The sequence below is a fragment of the Hemiscyllium ocellatum genome, chromosome 9 (genome assembly GCF_020745735.1).
Source record: "Hemiscyllium ocellatum isolate sHemOce1 chromosome 9, sHemOce1.pat.X.cur, whole genome shotgun sequence".
NCBI lineage: Eukaryota > Metazoa > Chordata > Chondrichthyes > Orectolobiformes > Hemiscylliidae > Hemiscyllium > Hemiscyllium ocellatum.
In genome coordinates, this window is record NC_083409.1 from 111,997,372 (window position 1) to 112,019,213 (window position 21,842).

At 42.9% G+C, this 21,842-nt stretch overlaps 1 protein-coding gene across 1 annotated transcript in view; it reads right to left on the reverse strand.

The window, feature by feature from the left end:
• The window catches only part of syde2 (synapse defective 1, Rho GTPase, homolog 2 (C. elegans)), a 165,216-nt gene that overhangs the window by 84,281 nt on the left and 59,093 nt on the right, over nucleotides 1-21,842 (reverse strand). Inside the window, exon 3 of the mRNA XM_060830651.1 lies at nucleotides 4,192-5,303. Within this exon, the coding sequence (XP_060686634.1) occupies nucleotides 4,192-5,303 (1,112 nt within the window). The remainder of the gene's footprint in view (nucleotides 1-4,191; nucleotides 5,304-21,842) is intronic.

Sequence of the window (21,842 nt, forward strand, 5' to 3'; positions counted from 1 at the left end):
AGGCCTTCAACAAGGTTCTGCATGGGAGATTGATTAGTAAGGTTAGATCACATGGGATCCAGGGACAGCTAGCTAAATGGATACAAAATTGGCTTGACGGAAAAAGACAGTGTGGTACAGGATTGATTTTCAGACTATAGGCCCGTGACCAAAGTGTGCCCCAAGGATCAGCGCTGGGTCTACTGCTGTTCATTATTCATGCAAACAGTTTGGATGAGAGTATAGCAGGCATGATTACTAAGTGTGAAAATGACACCAAAAATAGTGGTATCATGGAACAGTGAAGAAGGTTATCAAAGGGTACCAACTGGATCATGAGCAACTGGATCAGTAGTCCAAGGAATAGCAGATGGAGTTTAAATTAGATTAGATTAGATTCCCTTCAGTGTGGAAACAGGTCCTTTGGCCCAACAAGTTCACACCGACCCTCCGAAGAATAACCCACCCAGACCCATTTCTCTCTGACTAATGCACTGAACACGACGGGCAATTTAGCATAGCCAATTCACCTGATCTGCACATCTTTGGACTGTGGGAGGAAACCCACACGGACATGGGGAGAATGTGCAAACTCCACACAGACAGGTGCCCAAGGGTAGAATCTAACCTGGCACCCTGGAGCTGTGAGGCAGCAGAGCTAACCACTAAGCCACCGTGCCGCCATTCTAATTTAGTTAAATGCGAGGTGTTGCATTTTGGTAAGACAAGTACATGGATAGGAAAGGCTTAGAGGGATATGGGCCAAATGCAGACAAATGGGACAACTTCAGTTTACGAAATTTAGCCAGCATGGACAGGTTGGGTCAAACAGTCTGTTTCCATGTTGTATGACTATGACTCTAATTATTTAAGAAAAGGGCAACCCAATGGACTTTGGGTAGCCACTGAATGCGATTAATTAAACTTTAAAATACATTTGACAAAGTTTCACCTAAAAGACTATTAGTTAAACTCAAACACTAATTATCTAGTGGAGATGCTGTATGTGGTTGAGAAATCCAAAATGTAGATAGCAACAAGTACAGACATATATCAAAACAAAGAAAAGGATAAGGTAAAGCAGAGGTGAAGGGCAACTACCCATTTCTACATAAATAACTTATGTTGAGAAACAATTCAAATAGCCAAATTTGAAAATACTGAACTATAAAGGGGCTGCAGAATTGGAGCTTAAATTAATATAAGAACTAGGAGCTGGAGTAGGCAATTCAGCCTCTCAAACCTACTCCAAGATTTAACCTCAGCCTCAACTCCACTTTCATGCCCACTTCTGATTACCCTTTTAACCTGTTACTAATTAAAAATTTGCCTATCTCCTCAAATTTATTGAGTGTTGCAGTACCCAACACAGCCTGGAGTAGTGAATTCCACAATCCTTTGAGAGTACTCATTTCTGTTGTAAACCTTCGCCCCCCCCTTAACATAGGACGATTTCTCGTTCTGGATTGCCTCATCGGTAAACATTCTAAGTTCACTTTGTCAATCCTCTTTATCATCTTACCTATCTCAATTAAAACTCCTCTCATTATTCTAAACTCTAGACAGTACAGGCCTAAACTGCTCGAACTGTGTTCATTCGACTCATCCCGGGAATGAATCTCGTGAACCTCTCTGAAACACCTCTAATAAAGTAGTCACCATAGTCTCGGAAGACCGTTGTTCACTTCTCTCATAGAGACAACTGATGGTGAATTTAACCTGAAGGTCACCATGCCTCAGGTGAAGGGGAAAGTCAAGAAGGCAGGACTTTCATGGTAACCTCAGCTAGTATGGGCACTGAACCTGCAATATGGTATCACAATGCATCACCAACCAGCTGTACAGCCAACTGAACAAACCAACCCCAATTAATGAGTTGAATAAAGTATATAAACGGACTGATCCAGAAAAGATTAAATTTAATGACTTCAGAAGAAGAAAGTAAATAACCAGGATATACCATGAAGGGGTTGAAATCGATGACTATGCTGAAAGATTTCTTAAATAAGGAAATCAAAACAATACTAGGGTAATCAAAGATTGTTTTCTGCTATTTTAGGAAAATTGTAACCAAATTGTAAAATCCTCTGATAAGACCACACCTCAAATCCTGCACAAATTTCTATCCATCAATACTGCAAAGAATTTGAAATACTTAAGAAAAAGTATAAAGACACTGAATGATCGCCAACATCAATGGTAAAATACAAACACCGACAAGCTTAATATTTTTCATCTTGGAAAGAAGGTATTTGATTGCTTTCCAGCCTCTAAGTTAATCTAATTATGGTTTAAGACAAGAGAATGTAAAATCAAATGAGTAATCGATAAATTGAAGGTTCAAAAGGCTCTATACCTCTGTCAATGTGTATTTAACAGAGCATCTCCTTGTCTTAATATAATACAAATATACTTCTAACTACTACCTAATGTTTGTATCACCTATGGTAAGGCACAATCAGTATGACATAATTTTTAAATGACTTGCAAAAAAGGAAGCTTCACTGAAGGGTGTATGGTATTAATCAGAATAGTGAAGGTCACCATTGTCCTTCAAATAACATTTCATATCTTTACTCAGAAATGAATGAAGCATTGTTTGTGCTTTAGTTGTTCTCATTTGCACAGCAGTGATGTCCCCCACCCCCACTTTCCCTTTAATGTAAAAACAGTCATACAGCATGTAAACAGGCCCTTTGGTCCAACTAGTCCACACCGATCATGTTCCCAAACTAAACTAGTCCCACTTGCCTGCATTTGGCCCATAACCCTCCAAACCATTCCTAGTTCACCTGTACACAACATCTTCATACAGAAATAATGTGAGACATCCATGTCCAAGCAGGACAGAGGGCAGAATCACTTTCTGCTACCCTTCATGCCTCTTCTCTCCCTTTCCATGAACGAAATAAAGCATTGTGCACAAGACAGATCTCATCTTGATTTACTGCATTGAGTGTCTTCAATGCTCCATATGCAAGTGGGTACAAAAATAACTTGGGCATACATGGCCAGCACCAATTCGGGGACAAAGGGACCTATTTTTGTGCTCATGTCCCTAATGTGTAAACTTTACAGTTTATTTGAAAGATGTAGGAACTTAGAATCATGCAACATGGTGGGAGGCGATTCAGTTACTTTTTGTCCTGATTTTAAAACAGCTATCCAGTTAATTTTGTATCCATTCTTCCATTAGTCTACAATATTACACTCAAATAATTATCTAATCCCCTTTACACGTAAGTAGTGAATTTGTTTCTGCAAACTTTACTAAGCTGGACAAAATCTAACTTTTTGATGTTTTCTAAATGTGTGTCTTTGAGTTGCCAATCATTTTGCCAGTAAGAGGGTTGCATGCTGCTAATTCAGTCACAACTCTTTATATAATTCTTAAATTTTCCCTTCTCCTTCTCTGCTCCAAGGAGAACAAACCAAGACCCTTCATTTTTCATGGAATCCGGGTAAAGCTGGCAAGGCCAACAGGAGTGGCATAGTTTCAAAGGGCAGTTAAGATTGATCACATGGCTGTGGATTGGATTTACATGTAGTCACCAGGACAGCAAGGTTCGCCCCTAAAGGAAATTAATGAACCGGGCGGGCTTTCACAACATTGATAGCTTCATGACACCAATACTGAAACTAGCTTTCAAGCCAGATTTAATTAATTGAACTTAAATTCCACTATCTGCCGTTGTGAGCTAAGAGCCCATGATCGCAGAGCATCAATTAAGGTTTACTGAATTGCTAGTGTATTGTCATTCTATCATCACCTCAAACTGCATTTACATATCAATTTTCACATCCTCAGGATGTATCAAAACATTGCAAAATTATTTAAGATTTTTTGAAGTATATATGTCTGTTACAATGTATGGAAACAACAGGTTTCCATAAAGCGAGCCTTTTTGCAGCAGTTTTATTTTTTGGAAAATTTTGATTAAAACCAGGACACTGGGAGAATTCATGTCTCCTTTAAAGAGTGCTGCAGGATTTTTTTTAAACTGTCCTAGATAGTTTACATTTGACATTTAACCCAACCTTCAATAAGTACAGTACTCTCAAAGTTGCACTGATATGTCCAGCCTTGATGTCAAACTGACACTTTGGAATGAATCATAAACTCCCAATTTCTCCAAGTGCACAGAACTGATCATGTGTCTTTACAAAACCAAAACTTTGCAACAATATTTTGAAAAGAAACTATGGACTTACCTGACAGCCTCGCTTTTCTATTTCCACAATACATTTCTGCATCAACAATGGCACCCTCAAGCCCATATTTTCCTTCTCAACTACTTTTCGTGCCTCAACACCAAACATCACTGGCTCCCGCTCTCCGTCTGGGCTGTCCAATGAGTTCTCCCACTGCTCCATCAGAGTCAGTTTCACATAAATGAGCCCTCTGGGCTCGAGTTTAACAGCTAATAGATGCATCTTGGAGACCCTGAAGAGCGTGGGGAGCACAACAGTGCCATGGCAGCACACACGGTTCCGACGCGGCGTTGGCTCCCAGCTGAAAACTACGAGTTTGAGATGCTGTGCATTCTCTAGTTCAATATTAAATGTGTGATCCATATCCAAAAATGTGGTTCTGCACGTCAATAAGGCTGTCCTGGCTTTGTTGACTGAATCTACTTGAATGGCACAGAATACATCTCTAGAATCAATTCTTGGTGGCTTTAAATCCTCAGCACCATAAAAATGTACACTCATTAGTCCTGAAATGTATTGAGAACACTTAGGCTGATCCACAAAGCTGTAATGCCTGAAAGCATCAATATCAATCTCTGTACTGTGTGTCTTATTAGAGACTGAAGCAATGTTCCCCTTCACAGGTCTGTTTTCGCAGGAGTGCTTACTCGATTTAGCTACGAGTTCTGGTGAATCGCCGTCACTAAGGTAGCCACCCTTGCTAGCTGATTTGGAGTTTCCTGAACTTTTTTTCTTGTAGCTCTGCGATGCTACACTTGTATCCAGATGGTAACGGCTTATGACATTCCTACTAGCAGCATTAGTTGTAATCCCAGGTGATATCGAGGGGCCTTGGTTGCCTTTGGGTGATGAGTTATGATTATCATTACAGTTATGGCTTGAAGTCCCTTTAACACTCAATTTTCTGCTGAGTTCAGGAAGTTTCTTCATTTTCATCGAAAGCTTCCTCACAGTCCGTGGAGATTTTATCTTTTCAGGAAAAGGCCAGTTAATTGCAGTTCCCTTTTTCAAAGGGTTGGGGCTGGAGGGCGGAGAAAACTCAGTCGTTGTTGCTGCTGTCGCTACTACTGCAACTGCACAGACAGGACCATTGGAGGGTTCAGTGGCAGCTACTAAAACCAAAATTAATGAAGATTATATTAAACTCAATTTAAACAGTATAATGATTCTTTGAAAATTTAAAAAGATTAAAACTCTATAGCAATGCATTAACATTGGTAAAATTTTTTTCAAATAAAATCAAGCTAGCTTTTCCCAATAGTTCATTCAGCCTGTATATCTAACAAGCAGATGAGCCATATAACCTAACAGCTACCCCAGGCCATATTTCTTGGTCAATTGCTGTATGGGTACTGCAATTGATTTCAATAACCACAGGTTGAAGTGGTGGGGGTGGGGGGGGAAGAGAGAGAGAGAGAGAGAGAGAGAGAGAGAGAGAGAGAGAGAGAGAGAGAACGACCACACACTGAGGGGCAGGTGCAGGTCTGTAGAAGATATTGGTGGTGACTCACGTGTCTGACCGTATTGGTTTGAAGTTACAAATCTGTGATGAAATCCGATTCATTTTTTAAACAATTATCCTATCATTTTTAACTCAATGGAATCATGATATGATTAGTTTCCAAGAAAGTTAAGAAAATTTAGTGGATGAATCAATCCAAACAAAGTTTCTGACAAGTAAACTTGGTTAACAAAATTGAGTCACATGGAATAGACGTCAGCCTAAATAAAAATTTGCCTTCAGAGTGAAAAACAGGAAGTCACAGCAGATGGTTCAGTCTAGAGGACAGCAGACAAAGATGTTTGCTGAAGGTCCGTGTCAGGAACGCATCATTTATTGATATGAAAAATAATTTGGATATTGGAACAGCAAAATGTGCCAATAATGCCAACCTTTGAGTTATGCAAGTAGTAAAGATGGTACCAATCCACTGCGTCTGAAAATAAACTCGAAGAATTGGTGGTTAAGTCACAGGTGGAATTTAACACCAAGTAACTGTGAGGTGAAGCATTTTGGAAGAAGAGATCAAGGAGGCCAATGTAGACATAATGGCATAATTCTAAAGGGAAAAAAAAACCTGGGTATTCAGCTGCATCGCACTTTGAAAATGACAGGATTTATTAAGAGTTGCTAACATGGGATTTTTGATTTCATAAATAGCAGCAATAAACACAAAAACAGTTCAGTCATAGATTCATGTAGCATGGAGACAGACCCTTCAATCTGACTCATCTGCGCCGAACACACATCCCAATCTGATCTTGTCCCACTTGCCAGCATTCGGCCCATATCCCTCTGAACCCTTCCTATTCATATACCCATCCAGGTGCCTTTTAAGTGTTGTAATTGTAACCTCCACACCCACTGGCAGTTTGTTCCATACATGCACCACCCTCTGCGTGAAAAGGTTACCTCTAAGGTCCCTTTTATATCCTTCCCCTCTCACCCTAAACCTATGTCCTCGAGTTCTGGATTCCCCCACCCCAGGGAAAAGACCTTGGCTATTTACCCTATCCATATCAGTTGTGATTTTATAAACCTTTAGAAGGTCACCCCTCAGCCTCCAGCAGTCCAAGAAACAAGCCCCAGCCTATTCAGCCTCTCCATATGACTCAAACCCAAATGGCATCGCAGGTAGACAGGGTGATGAAGAAAGCATTGGGCATGCTTGCCTTCCTTGATCAGTACATGCAGCTGTACAGAACATTGATGAGTCCACTTTCAGAATATTGCGTACAAATCTGGGCGAAGTTGCCAGATGTCTTGCATGCATCTAATTAAGGAAGAAGCCAAAGCAAATGTCAAAAATCCTAAAGGAGTTGTTACTTCACATCTATGTGGAGATTAATTGAATGAAATGATACATATACAATTCGTCATCTTATGAGTAAACATTAAACAGGTTGGCATTCTACTCACTGGAGTTTAGAAGAATGAGAGGTGATCTCAATGAATTCTCAAGGGGCTGAACAAGGTCCATGCTGAGAGCATGTTTCACCTTGTGGAAGAGTCTAGAACCACAGGGCACCGTCTCAGAATAAAGGGGTGTTAATTTAAGACTGAGATGAGGCATTATGCTGAATCTATATAAAACTCTTGTAATGTCAAAATTAGAATACTGCATTCAGCTCTGGTCACCAGAATTTTAGAAGGATGAGGGTGCAGAGGAGAAAGACATCTGGGATGAGTGACTATATCTCAAGTTGGATTGAAGCAGGGGATTTTCCCCTGAAACAAATGAGATTGAGGGGAGATTTGATTGAGGTGTGCAATCTCTGTTTTGGTTTAGATTTAGGACCAGGGCGCACAGATTTAGTGTTATAGGCAATACTTATAACCGATATTAGATGAACCATCCATTTTTAAAAAAATTGTAACAATTTGTAGCTTGCTGCACATGAGGATTGTAGAAGCAGAAATAATTTTTAAAAATTCAAAAGGAAACGGGATGGTTATTGGAGGGAAATAAATTTCAAGACTATGGGAATAAAATGGTGGAATAGGGCTTCGATCACTGTTCGAGAGCCAGCATGGACTGAATAGTCCAAATGGCCTCCTTCTGTTCCACTTTCACCGGCACTCCTCTTCCCCACCCACAGAAGAAGTTTGCTAGGTGTCAGTAAAGGCTCATTCATAAATAATAACTTAAATAAAACCAAAGGTGCTCATATTACAGCATGTCAATAAATTGTCATTGCTTTCAGCAATTTTGGGAAGGAATCCCCAAAGTATGAAATTATGCTACTTATGTTCCAATGTAAAAAATTCATAACAATTCTCCTTTGGAAAAAGAACTTTCAATTTTTGAACTGTTTTCATTTTAAATTGAGTGGCAAGCTTGAAGCATATTGCACACTTCAATCCATCAACTTTTCAATAAATACCTCATCGAAGCAGCTACAGAATGGAGGCACTACGTAACCTGACAGATGGATTCAGCCCTACAAGAACCTATTATTGAGAAGCTAATCTCATTAGCATCATTTAGCACAGCATCAAGGTATTTCAAGTATCCATAGATCAGCGTATGGAAGCAACAATTCAATAAGTTAAATCAATCATAGCCAAGGTCTGTAAACGTACAGCTAGCTGAATGCCATATTTAATTTCTAGCATCCTATTTAGTGCAAGTAGAATATGAAAATTGATGCTAGCTGTGCTTTTATATTTGAAACTAAGACTGCATCACAGATATACGCATTGAATGCTTACTCAACTGTTATGTTCTTAACTCCAAATAAGACAAAATACAGAGGCTGGCTTTTTTTTAAACAAAAAGGGACAGAGAGCAGAATTTTCTTCTAATCTGTATCTTTGCACTGGACCTACAGAATTTCCAAACAGTGAAAGGCTTATGCTCCAGCTGTTTGTTGTGTAGTTCTGGCAAGAATCTATTCCAAAAAAAAAGACATCTGATAAATTCAGACAATGCAACTATTTGTACTGTAAATTACAGAAATCCCATTGCAAAATTACATCACGGCATCCAGTAGTTCATGCCATTTTTAGACCATGCAATATTAGTCTTTCCTCTAGTAGCAAATAAAGCAAAGGGGGGGAGGGGGGCAGCGGCGCAAGCTTTAGAAAACCTAAAGCTCAGATTGTATAAGCAAGTTTTGCACTGAAAACTATCCTAAAACTTTTTAATTTAGATTTACTTTATGGTAGAAAAACAATTTGCAACTCACCAACTCTAAGGTGCTCATTCGGATAATTTACAATCAACATGACTGCTTCTAATCTGGCAATTTTTCAGCAGCTTCAAATCCACTAGATGCATGAATAGGTGATGAAACCTGCTGAAGCAATACACTGAAAAGCATTCTCCCCCACAATCCACACCATCCGCCCATCTCCTTCCAAACAATGCTAACATTAATACCAAATGCAATATGTAAAGCAAAGAGAAAGCACAGCTGTGATAAATGCATTATGCGAAATGCTTAAAAAGCCCGAAAGTACCAGTGATAACTATCTTTACTCTCTCCCATGTGCCATTTGCACACAGCATGAACAGCTGTAACTGTGATTTCCACACATCAACAGGGAATTAACAAACAATGTGGAAGTTAACAAATTCAACAAAGCTATTCTTCAAAAGTCCAACAATATCAGCAGCAGCAAACTAGACCATTTGCACTTTATAACAATCTGCCAAATAAGTTTGAAATTTTTAAATGGATAGGACAGTTGAGCAGCACACCAGTGCTCCATTTCTGGCATCTCGTTCCAACTGAATGCAAAAGGATATAACTTTATTATAGGAATCCTACATAAAATAAATTGGATTGCTTCAATCCAGTTATTAACTCTTGGCTCTCAATTTTGTTTACATTAATCCATAAGATGCTGTCATTGCGAGATGGGCAGCATTCATTGCCTAGTCACCCTTGGGAAAGTGGTAGTGAGGAGTTGCATTTTGAATCACTGCAGACCATTTGGTGTAGGTAGACCCACAAAGCTGTTAGGGTCCGAGTTCCAAACTTTTGAACCAGTGACATTGAAGGAATGGTGATATATTTCCAAGTCAAGATGGTGAGTGGCTTGGAGGGAAAATTACAAGGATAATGTTCCCATGTACCTGCTGTCCTTGTCCTTCCAGATGGCAGTAGTCTTGGTTTTCAGAGGGTAAAAAATGAGGTCTGCAGATGCTGGAGATCACAGCTGAAAATGTGTTGCTGGTTAAAGCACAGCAGGTTAGGCAGCATCCAAGGAAAAGGAAATTCGACGTTTTGGGCATAAGCCCTTCATCAGGAATGAGGAGAGTGTGCCAAGCAGGCTAAGATAAAAGGTAAGGAGGAGGGACTTGGGGGAGGGGCGATGCAGATGTGATAGGTGGAAGGAGGTCAAGGTGAGGGTGATAGGCCGGAGTGGGGTGGGGGCGGAGAGGTCAGGAAGAAGATTGCAGGTTAGGAGGGCGGTGCTGAGTTGAGGCAACCGACTGAGACAAGGTGGGGGGGGAGGGGAAATGAGGAAACTGGAGAAATCTGAGTTCATTCCTTGTGGTTGGAGGGTTCCCAGGCGGAAGATGAGGCGCTCCTCCTCCAGCCGTCATGTTGTTATGTTCTGCCGGTGGAGGAGTCCAAGGACCTGCATGTCCTCGGTGGTGTGGGAGGGAGAGTTAAAGTGTTGAGCCACAGAGTGGTTCGGTTGGTTGGTCCGGGCGTCCCTGAGGTGTTCTCTGAAGCGTTCCGCAAGCAAGCGGCCCATCTCCCCAATATAGAGGAGGCCACATCGGGTGCAGCGGATGCAATAGATGATGTGTGTGGAGGTACAGGTGAACTCGTGGCGGATATGGAAGGATCCCTTGGGGCCTTGGAGGGAAGTGAGGGTGGAGGTGTGGGCGCAAGTTTTACATTTCCTGCGGTTGCAAGGGAAGGTGCCGGGAGTGGAGGTTGGGTTGGTGGGGGGTGTGGACCTGACGAGGGAGTCACGAAGGGAGTGGTCTTTGCGGAACGCTGATAGGGGAGGGGAGGGAAATATATCCCTGGTGGTGGGGTCCATCCATTGCATCCGCTGCACCCGATGTGGCCTCCTCTATATTGGGGAGACGGGCCGCTTACTTGCGGAACACCTCTGGGATGCCCGGACCAATCAACCCAACCACCCCGTGGCTCAACACTTTAACTCTCCCTCCCACTCCACCGAGGACATGCAGGTCCTTGGACTCCTCCACCGGCAGAACATAACAACATGACGGCTGGAGGAGGAGCGCCTCATCTTCCGCCTGGGAACCCTCCAACCACAAGGAATGAACTCAGATTTCTCCAGTTTCCTCATTTCCCCTCCCCCCCCACCTTGTCTCAGTCGGTTCCCTCAACTCAGCACCGCCCTCCTAACCTGCAATCTTCTTCCTGACCTCTCCGCCCCCACCCCACTCCGGCCTATCACCCTCACCTTGACCTCCTTCCACCTATCACATCTGCATCGCCCCTCCCCAAGTCCCTCCTCCTTACCTTTTATCTTAGCCTGCTTGGCACACTCTCCTCATTCCTGATGAAGGGCTTATGCCCAAAACGTCGAATTTCCTTTTCCTTGGATGCTGCCTGACCTGCTGTGCTTTAACCAGCAACACATTTTCAGCCTTGGTTTTCAGAGGTACTATTTCACACTGCATCTTGTAAATGGTACAAAGCATAAGTGGTGGAGGAAGTGGGTGCTTGTGGATATGATGCCAATTGAGCAGGCTGTGTTGTGTCAGATGACATCAAGCTTTGAGCATTGCTGGAGTTGTACACATCTAGGCAAGTGGTGAGTACTCAATCACACTGCTAACTTGTGCCTCATACATAATGGCAGGCTGTGGGGCGTCAGATAGTCAGTCATTTACTGCAAAACTCCTAAACTCTTACTTGCTCTTGCATTCACTAAATTTGTATGACCAGTCCAATTTAATTTTTGGGCCATACTAACCCCTCAGGACATTGTTTGTGGGGGATTCAGTCTCTTATTCCTGATGAAGGGCTTATGCTCGAAACGTCGAATTCTCTATTCCTGAGATGCTGCCTAACCTGCTGTGCTTTGACCAGCAACACATTTGCAGCGGGGATTCAGTGATGGCAATGCCATTGAATGTCAAAGGGCAATAGCTAGACACTTAATTGAGATACAGTCAGAGTCATACAGAATGTAAACAGACCCTTCGGCCCAGTGACCAGCTTTTGCCCATATCCCCCTAAACCTTTCTTATCAGTTACCTATCCAAATGTCTTTTGGATTTTGAAACTGTACCCCCCTCTACCATTTCTAAATACGCATCACCGTCTGTGTGAAAACATTGCCCCTTTTAAATCTTTCCCCCCTCACCTCAATCTATGACCTCTAGTTTTGAACTCCCCCTACCCCAGGGAAAAGACCTTGGCTATTCACCTTATCTATGTCCCTCAAGATTTTATGAACCTCTATGAGGTCACCCCTCAGCCTCCAATGCTCTAGGGGAAAAAATGTCCAGCCTATCCAGTCTCTCCTTATAACTCAAATCCCCCAGTGTTGGTAACATTTATGCAAACATTTTTTGCACCCCTTCCAGTTTAACAGCATCCTTCATCACTGCCTGGCAGTGGGCGGCACGGTGGCACAGTGGTTAGCACTGCTGCCTCACAGCGCCTGAGACCCGGGTTCAATTCCCGACTCAGGCGACTGACTGTGTGGAGTTTGCACATTCTCCCCGTGTCTGCGTGGGTTTCCTCCGGGTGCTCCGGTTTCCTCCCACAGTCCAAAGATGTGCGGGTCAGGTGAATTGGCTATGCTAAATTGCCTGTAGTGTTAGGTAAGGGGTAAATGTAGGGGTATGGGTGGGTTGCGCTTCGGCGGGTCAGTCTGGACTTGTTGGGCCGAAGGGCCTGTTTCCACACTGTAAGTAATCTAATCTAATCATTAATCTGGCCTAAATTCTACTTGCTACTTGTCAGCCCAAGTCTTAGTATTGACCAGGTCTTGCTGCGTTTGGACAGAGATTGCTTCATTATCTGAAGAGTTGCAAATAGTGCTGAACACTAATTATCAGCAAACATCCCCACTTCTGAACTTCTGATGCAGGAAAGATCGTTATGAAGGGACCGTATTGTTGAAGAGGAGAGTATGAAACGGACTGGTAAGCTAGAGGAGATACTTGTTAGGAAGGAAGATGTGTTGGCCATTTTGAAAAACTTGAGGATAGACAAGTCCCCCAGGCCTGATGGGATATATCCTAGGATTATGTGGGAATCAAGAGAGGAAATTGCAGAGCCATTGGCAATGATCTTTTCATCTTCACTGTCAACGGGGGTGGTACCAGGGGACTGGAGAGCGGCAAATGTTGTGCCCTTTTCAAAAAGGGGAATAGGGATAACCCCGGGAATTACAGGCCAGTTAGTCTTACTTCTGTGGTAGGCAAAGTAATGGAAAGGGTACTGAGGGATAGGATTTATGAGTATCTGGAAAGACACTGTTTGATTAGGGACAGCCAGCACGGATTTGTGAGGGGTAGGTCTTGCCTTACAAGTCTTATTGAATTCTTTGAGGAGGTGCCCAAGCATGTGGATGAGGGTAGAGGAGTGGATGTAGTGTACATGGATTTTAGTAAGGCATTTGATAAGGTTCCCCGTGGTAGACTTATGCGGAAAGTCAGGAGGCATGGGATAGTGGGAAATTTGGCCAGTTGGATAGAGAACTGGCTAACCGGTCGAAGTCAGAGAGTGGTGGTAGATGGTAAATATTCAACCTGGAGCCCAGTCACAAGTGGAGTTCCGCAGGGATCAGTTCTGGGTCCTCTGCTGTTTGTAATTTTTATTAACGACTTGGAAGAGGGAGTCGATGGGTGGGTCAATAAATTTACAGACGATACGAAGATTGGTGGAGTGAGGAGGGCTGTTGTTGGCTGCAAAGGGACTTAGATATGATGCACAGCTGGGCTGAGGAGTGGCAGATGGAGTTCAACCCTGTCAAGTGTGAGGTTGTCCATTTTGGAAGGACAAATAAGAATGCGGAATACAGGGTTAACGGTAGGGTTCTTAGTAAGGTGGAGGAGCAGAGGGATCTTGGAGTCTAGGTTCATAGCTCTTTGAAAGTTGCCACTCAAGTGGATAGAGCTTGTAAGAAGGCCAATGGTGTATGAGCGTTCATTAGCAGAGGGATTGAATTCAAGAGTCGTGAGGTGATGTTGCAGCTGTACAGGACCTTGGTAAGGCCACATTTGGAGTACTGTGTGCAGTTCTGGTCGCCTCACTTTAGTAAAGATGTGGAAGCTTTGGAGAGGGTGCAGAGGAGATTTACCAGGATGTTGTCTTGGGGGGGGGGGGGGGGTCAGGGGTAGGTTCTTTACCCAGAGAGAGTGGTGGGGGCATGAAATGCGCTGCCTGTGGGAGTGGCAGAGTCAGAATCGTTGGTGACCTTTAAGCGGCAATTGGATAGGTACATGGATAGGTGCTTACGCTAGGACAATTGTTTGGCACAACATCGTGGGCTGAAGGGCCTGTTCTGTGCTGTATTGTTCTATGTTCTATGAAGCAGTTAAGATTTTTGGGCCAGGGCATGGCCCTTAGAAGCCACTGACATGTCCTGGAACGAAGATGAGTGACCTCTAAATACTATAGCCTTTGTGCCAGGTCAAACTGGGTCAAGCAGGTTACTGCTGCTTAATAACACTGTTAATGACACTTTCCAACACGTTACTAATGACCATGATCATTTTAGGTGGTAATTCGCAGATTGGATTTGTCTTGCTTTGTCTACAGGACATGCAATGATGAGGTGGATGTCAGTTTTGCAACTGGAATGGGTCAATTTGGCAGGGGTGCAGAAGTTCTGGAGCACAAATCTTTAATACTGTTGTCAGAGTGCTGTCAGGGACCATAGCCTTTGCAGTATTCATTGCTTCCAATTGTTTCTTTTATATCACGTAGAGTATATCAAATCTGCTGAAGACAGGCATTTATGCCACTAGTGACTTTTGGAGGAGGCAATGATGTATCCATCTACTCTTCTGGCTGAAGATTGATGCAAATATTTCAGCCTTATTTTGGACTGATGTGTTGTACTCCCCATTAAAGAAAGGAATGTTGTAGAGCTTTCTCCATCATGATTCACAACTCAATGCGGTCGGACTGCAGAAATTAGTTCCAATCCAATGGGTATGGAATCACATATCTCTATCACCTTCTACCTATGCTGTTTGGCACGCAAATAGTCCTGTGATGTAGCTTCACCAGGTTGACACCTCATTTTTCGGTATGCCTGATGGTGTTCCTGCCATGCCCTTCTGCATTCTCCATTGAACCCAAGTTGATCCCCTAGCCTGATGGCAGTAGTAGAGTGGGAGATATGCTGGGAAATGAGGTCACAGACCCTTCTGAAGCAGGGTCACTGGGATCAAAATGTTAGCTGTTCATCTTTTCATAAATGCTGCCAGACCTGCTGAGTTTCTCCAGCAATCTGTTTTCATTTGTTTCAGATCTCCAACATCTGCAGCTGTATTTAACTTTAGGTTGCAGATTGCATTGGAGTACGATTCTACTGCTGCTGATGGCCCACAGAGCCTAATGAATGCCCAGATGTCAGTTGCTAGATCTGTTAGAAGTCTGTCTCATTTAGCACAGTGACGGTGCTACACAGTATAATGAAGGGTATCCTCAACGTGATAATAGGACTTAGTCTTCACAAGGACTGAGCAGTGGTCACTTTTACCAATCTGGTATGAATAGATGTATCTGTGACAGGCGTACTGGTGAGGATGACGTCAAATAGGTTTGCCCTCTTGGCTCTTCATCCCAGAAATCATTCTTGTAAATTGCTTCTGGGCCCCCTCCAACACCAGCACATTCCTCCTTAATTACAGGGCCCAAAATATGTACGCAATATTCCAAATATGGTCTGACCAAAGCCTTATCCAGCCTTAGTAGTGCATCTCTGCTCTTCTATTCCAGCCCTCTTGAAATGAATGCTGGCATTGCATTTACCTACTTAACTGCCAACTCAACCTGCACATTAATCTTAAGAGAATCCTGAACTAGAACTTCCTTTTGCCTCACATTTATGAAGCTTATCCCCATTTAGAAAATAGTATTTGCCTCTTCTTCCTATCAAAGTGTATAACATCGCAGACAAAAACTGAAGTTGCTGGAAAAGCTCAGCAGCTTTGGCAGCATCTGCAAAGAGAAATCAAAGTTAATGTTTTGAGTCCAGTGACTCTTCCTCAGAACTGATGGCAGCTAGGAAAATGTTAATTGACATGCAAAAGATAGGGTGGGGGGAGGGGTTAAGGAGTAAATGATAGGTATGGATAAAGCCCAAAGAGATAGAAGAAGAAGAGTTGAACAGACAAAGCTAAAAATCACACAATCACAGCTGTACCAGGTTATAGTCCAACAAGTTGATTTGGAAGCACTAGTTTTCGGAGGCCTATTCCTTCATCAGGTGCTTGTGGAATACAAGAACATAGGACACAGAATGTATGGCAAAAGTTTACAGTGTGATGTAACTGAAATTACATATAGAAAAAGACCTGGATTGTTTGTTGTCTCTTATCTTTTAGAATTGGTATGTTGGTTTCAGTTCTTTCATAAGAAAATTCCAGAACTTTCTTACAGTTGTATTCTCAAGTTCAAAGTGGTGTTGGGTGGGGACTTCAATCCTTTCTTCCAGGAAGACACGGAGAGCCCTGAGACCATCCTGATGGGGGATGGACATGGAAAGGGATTGCCCCTCCATGGTAATGCAGAGGCAGCTGGAACCCGCAAACTGGAAACTCCCAAATTGGCATAAAGCATAAAAGGAATCTCAGATATAAGTAGGCAGATATAAATAGAAAAGACCAAGTTAAGATGGGAAGAGATGAGTTCTGAGGGACAAGAGCAGGCTGAAACAAATGGGTCTGCCAGGGCAATCCAGTTTGTGAATTTTTGAAAGGAGGTAGAAACAAAGTTTGTGGAGCTAGGGGACAATCAACTTGGAGGCAGTGGTTTGGGGGGGAAATCACCATCGCCATCACCATCAGTTCTGATGGTTTTTCTGATTTCCAGCATCTGCAATCCCTTTGGCTTTTATTTAGTGCATAACATCTCACTTTCCCACATTGTAGTCCATTTGCTAGCCTGTCCAAGCGCATCTACAGCCTAAATAAAAACTGTGGATGCTGCAAATCAGAAACAAAAACAGAAATTGCTGGAAAGCTCAGCAGGCCAGGCAGCATCTGTGAAGGGAAATCCCTTGTTGAGCTTCCAAAATGTTCACCTTCTTCCCCAACCAAGTTAAAAATCACACAACAGGTTATAGTCCAGTCTAACAGTGGCACCTCCAAATTATGACTTTCTCAACCAAGGATTTCCCATTGTTGGCAGGGCCCTTTGCCAGGTCCAAACCATCTCCCGCACTTTGGCCTTCCTACAACTGCTATAGGGACACCTTATCCTTACCTACCATCCCACCAGTATCCACATCTAGAGGATCATTAGTCTCCACCACCTTCAGCAAGATGCCACCAACACACACATTATTTCCCACCCCTCCCTTGTCAGCCTTCCGCAGGAACCATGCCCTCTGGGACAACTTGGCCTACTCTTCCTTTACTCCCAACAACTCTCCTTTACAGCCTCACAGCACCTTCCTCTGCAACTGCAGAAGATTTAACACCCATCTGTTCACTTCCTCTTCCTCAACATCCAAGGAGCCACACACACCTTCCAGATGAAGCAGTGCTTTACCTGCACTTTACACAATCTAGTCTACCATGTTCGCTGCTTACAATGTCGTCTCTTCTACACTGGGGAAACGAAGCACAGGCTGGATGACTGCTTCACAGAACAGCAACATTCTGTCTGCAAAAATAACCCTGAGCTTCTAGTTGTCTACCACTTCAACACATCAGGTTAGAGACAAAAACCTGCAGATGCTGGAATCCAAGGTAGACAGGCAGGAGGTTGGAAGAACACAGCAAGCCGGGCAGCATCAGGAGGTGGAGAAGTCGACTTTTCAAGTGAAACCTTTCTTCAGGACTGGTAGTGAGTGTAAGGGGAGCTGCAGATAAAGGGGGTGGTGTGGCAGGGTGGTGAAGTGGAAATAGGTAAAGACAGGTGGCGGGTATGACCCGATTGGTCACTGGGAGGAATGTATCCGGTAGGTGGCTAGGTGGAGTGGAAAGGAAGGGGAGAAGCTGGGAAGGGTGTGGGGGGGGAAGGGAAGGGAGGTTATTTGAAATTGGAGGACTTAATGTTGAGCCCTCCGGGCTGTTGACTGTCCAGGTGGAACAGGAAGTGTCGTTCCTCCAATTTGCAGTGTGGTTCATTGCGACAATGGAAGAGGCCAAGGATGGTCATGTCAGAAGGGGAATGGGAAGGGGAATTAAAATGGCAGTGACTGGGGGTCCTGCCGGTCAAGTTCAATAACTTTAGGGCTTGAGCTCTCCCACAACCATAGCCCAACCCCCATACACCAGGCCTTGTTATCACAATCTGCTATTACACACAATCCATCGTTCGCCTTTAACAGCCCCCATTAATAGCTATTCACCCTCAGCCAGATGGTTATCTACTGCTTTGTCTGACTGTTGTCTCTCTGAGCTCTATCCCCACCTTCGTTTACTCCTTATCCTCTCCCCCCATCCTATCTTCTGCATATAAACGGTCATTTTCCTAGCTACCATCAGTCTGAGGAAGAGTCACTCGACCAGAAATGTTAACTCTGATTTTTCTCCACAGATGCCGCCAGATCTGCTGACCTTTTCCAGCAATTTATGTTTTTGTTCCTTCTACAGCCTCCCCATTTCCTCAAAGTTTCCACTCCTCCCTCCACCTGTCCTTGTGTCATCTGCAAACTTAGCAACAATGTCCTCAGTCCCTACTTCCAGATCATTAATGGATAATGTGAATAGGTGTGGCCCCAACACCGACCTCTGCAGTCACTGGCTACCATCCCAGAAAAAACCCTTTATTCCCTACCCTCTGCCAGTCATCCTCCAGTTGTAGAAGACAAACCCCAGGTTTGGTCAATGGTTCCTGGTACTGATATTCAAGATCATAACTTCTCCACCTCATCTCACTGGACTTCAAGGAATGAGCATTCTGCGACTTAATATGAATGCTGTCAATATCTGCTGAGTTGTTAAAGGTCATTTTTAACCATAGGTAAAACCACTGGAACTAAAAATCAGGTTCAGATGGTCTTTCAGCTCTTCAAAACAACCCACAACCACAACAGTCAATTTACTTCTGCATTTCACTTACTTTGGAAATTTGCCAAAACATGCTACTTCTTCAAAAGCCAGACCACTTCAACCTCACTCACTCTCACATATCGAGCCAGCACATCCATCAATTCCAGCAGTTAGGTCCTAATGGAATTACTAAACACAACCATCACATGCTTACATTTCAAAGCCATCAAATGTAGCATTAGCAACAGTTCATGATCCCAAGCTATTATGCTCAGTGAAGATCTGAAATAACATAATGGCTGCAAACAGAGAAGCAAGAAACTAAAACTTTAGTTGCTACACATCTATAGACATCTATCCTGAATTTTAGAAGAGTTATATTTGCTAAATTTGCTAAGATTTCAGCTATACACATCTGATAGATTTTGATGAACCACTCATATTGGCTTTATTTACTGTTAATACAGTATGGAAATAATATGGAATTACACAAATGTACCCTACAAATTTAAAGTATGCAAATTCAATGTTTATGAATTCACAGCAAGTCATACATTATTCTTTAATCACATTGCTAACCACAGAAAAAAGATTTGCAAAACAGGTTCTGATTACATCATCTATACTTTTTAATCAAAGTCTTAACTAAATATGCTGTCAACCCAAAATTCATAACAATTCACCAAGGAGATCAAAGACTACATGAAAGTAGTTCCCTAGCATACCAAGAGCAACAAAAAATTATTCTGATGTCAATAAAAATTACGTGATGCAGATGTAACATTACTGGGAGCAGACATGTCAGTCTTATTCGTCCAAAATGAAGACATAGCACAATAAAAATTCTTTGAGGAGGTAACAAGCATGTTGGTGCCTCACAGGAGGCTACAAAATAAGAAAAGAGCCCATGGCATTTGGGGCAAGGTACTGGCATGAATAGAGACAAAAACAGAAATTGCTGGAAAAGCTCAGCAGGTCTGGCAGCATCTGTGGAGAGAAATCAGAGTTAATGTTTCGGGTCGAGTGACCCATCTTCGGAATGGATAGAGGATTGGCTGACTGGCAGAAGGCAGACAATGGGGATAAAGGGGTCTTTTTCAGCATAGCAGCTGGTTACTAGTGGAGTTCCTCAAGAGCTCGTGTTGGGACCACAACTATTCACGTTATACATTAACAATCTGGATGAAAGAACTGAAGGCATTGTTGCTAAGTTTGCAGATGACACAAAGATAGATGGAGGGATAGATAGTGTTGAAGAAGGAGAGAGGCTGTAGAAGGATTTGGACAGGTTAGGAGAATGAGCAAAGAAGTGGCAGATGGAATACAATGTGGGAAAGTGAGGTTATGCACTTTGGTAAGAAGAAAGAGGTGCAGATAATTTTCTAAACAGGGCAACACCTTGGAAACCTGAAACACAAAGGGATTTGTGAGTTCTAGTTCAGGATTCTCCTAAGGTTAACTTGCAGGTTCTGTTGGCAGTTAGGAAGGTACATGCAAAGCTAACATTCATATCAAGGGAGATAGAATACAATAGCACAACTGAGGCCCTCATTCAGCATTAACCTATTTGTAGAAAGATCAATGACAATCTGCTGAGCCCACAACAAATACAAACAAATGCTACAAAGTACAAATACATCCTGCATCCCAATTCCATCACCTCTCCAAATGCTAATTTAGGCTGAAAGCCAACATGATACAAGTTTTAAGTTTGTTCAAATCTGAGCTGAACTTCCGACCCAGATCTCAACTATTACTATGGTCTTTTGGTCCCTACTCCACACTACTGTTTGCAGAATCACCAAACTGTTACTTGATGCAGAAGGTGGCAATTTGGCCCACTGTGTCTGTGCTGCTTCCCTCCAGCCATTAAGACAGAGCAATTTTTCTACCCTTTCTCAAAAAAACCTGCATGTGACATTTCTGTTTAAATTTTCATCTAACACTCACTTGAATGCCTCAACGTGGTATCCACGTTGCTGCTAACCTTTTTATTCCACGAGCTGATGCTTCTTCAGTCTGTTGTGTGATACTGTATCACATAATGCCATTACTCTCAACAATCCTCTGTTACATCTTCAGAAAACTCCAGGTGCAGCTATGTACACAATTTCATGTCTCATAATTCTTCCTCATTAGATCTATTTTCATTTCATTGCACATCGGTATCTACAAATCCATCCATACCTTCACTACTCCTTATGACTGCAACTGCTGTGTCCTTTATGACAGTCTTTACCTTCGATTCCGACTTTCCTTCTCCATTGTTTAGAAGCATTCTTCAGTGAGAATGTACCTATATCAATTACACACTTGAATTTTCTCATTAAACTTCTCCAGCTTGCTACTTCTCAAAATAAAAAAGTAAATGCCATCATTTACCTCTTGATTATTCCAGTCAGTTTTCAGATTCAGAAACAATGGCATTCATCAAACCAGGAGTCTGACTACTAGAAACGGTTAACAATTTTGCTTCATAGTATAAGTCATACGCTCTAAGGTCAAATTAGAAATCAGTAGTCATTTTGATTAATTGTCCTACAACACGAATGTAAAACCTGTCCCGAAGTCCAGGGACATCCATTATAAACAATCACCGAATCTAATTGGTAAGGCTTAAGGTAAAAGGGATCCTTCCATATCCGCCACAAGTTCACCTGTACCTCCACACACATCATCTATTGCATCCGCTGCACCCGATGTGGCCTCCTCTATATTGGTGAGACAGGCCGCTTACTTGCGGAACGCTTCAGAGAACACCTCTGGGCCGCCCGAACCAACCAACCCAATCACCCCGTGGCTCAACACTTTAACTCCCCCTCCCACTCCACCGAGGACATGCAGGTCCTTGGACTCCTCCACCGGCAGAACACAACTACACGACGGCTGGAGGAGGAGCGCCTCATCTTCCGCCTGGGAACCCTCCAACCACAAGGTATGAATTCAGATTTCTCCAGCTTCCTCATTTCCCCTCCCCCCACCTTGTCTCAGTCGGTTCCCTCAACTCAGCACCGCCCTCCTAAC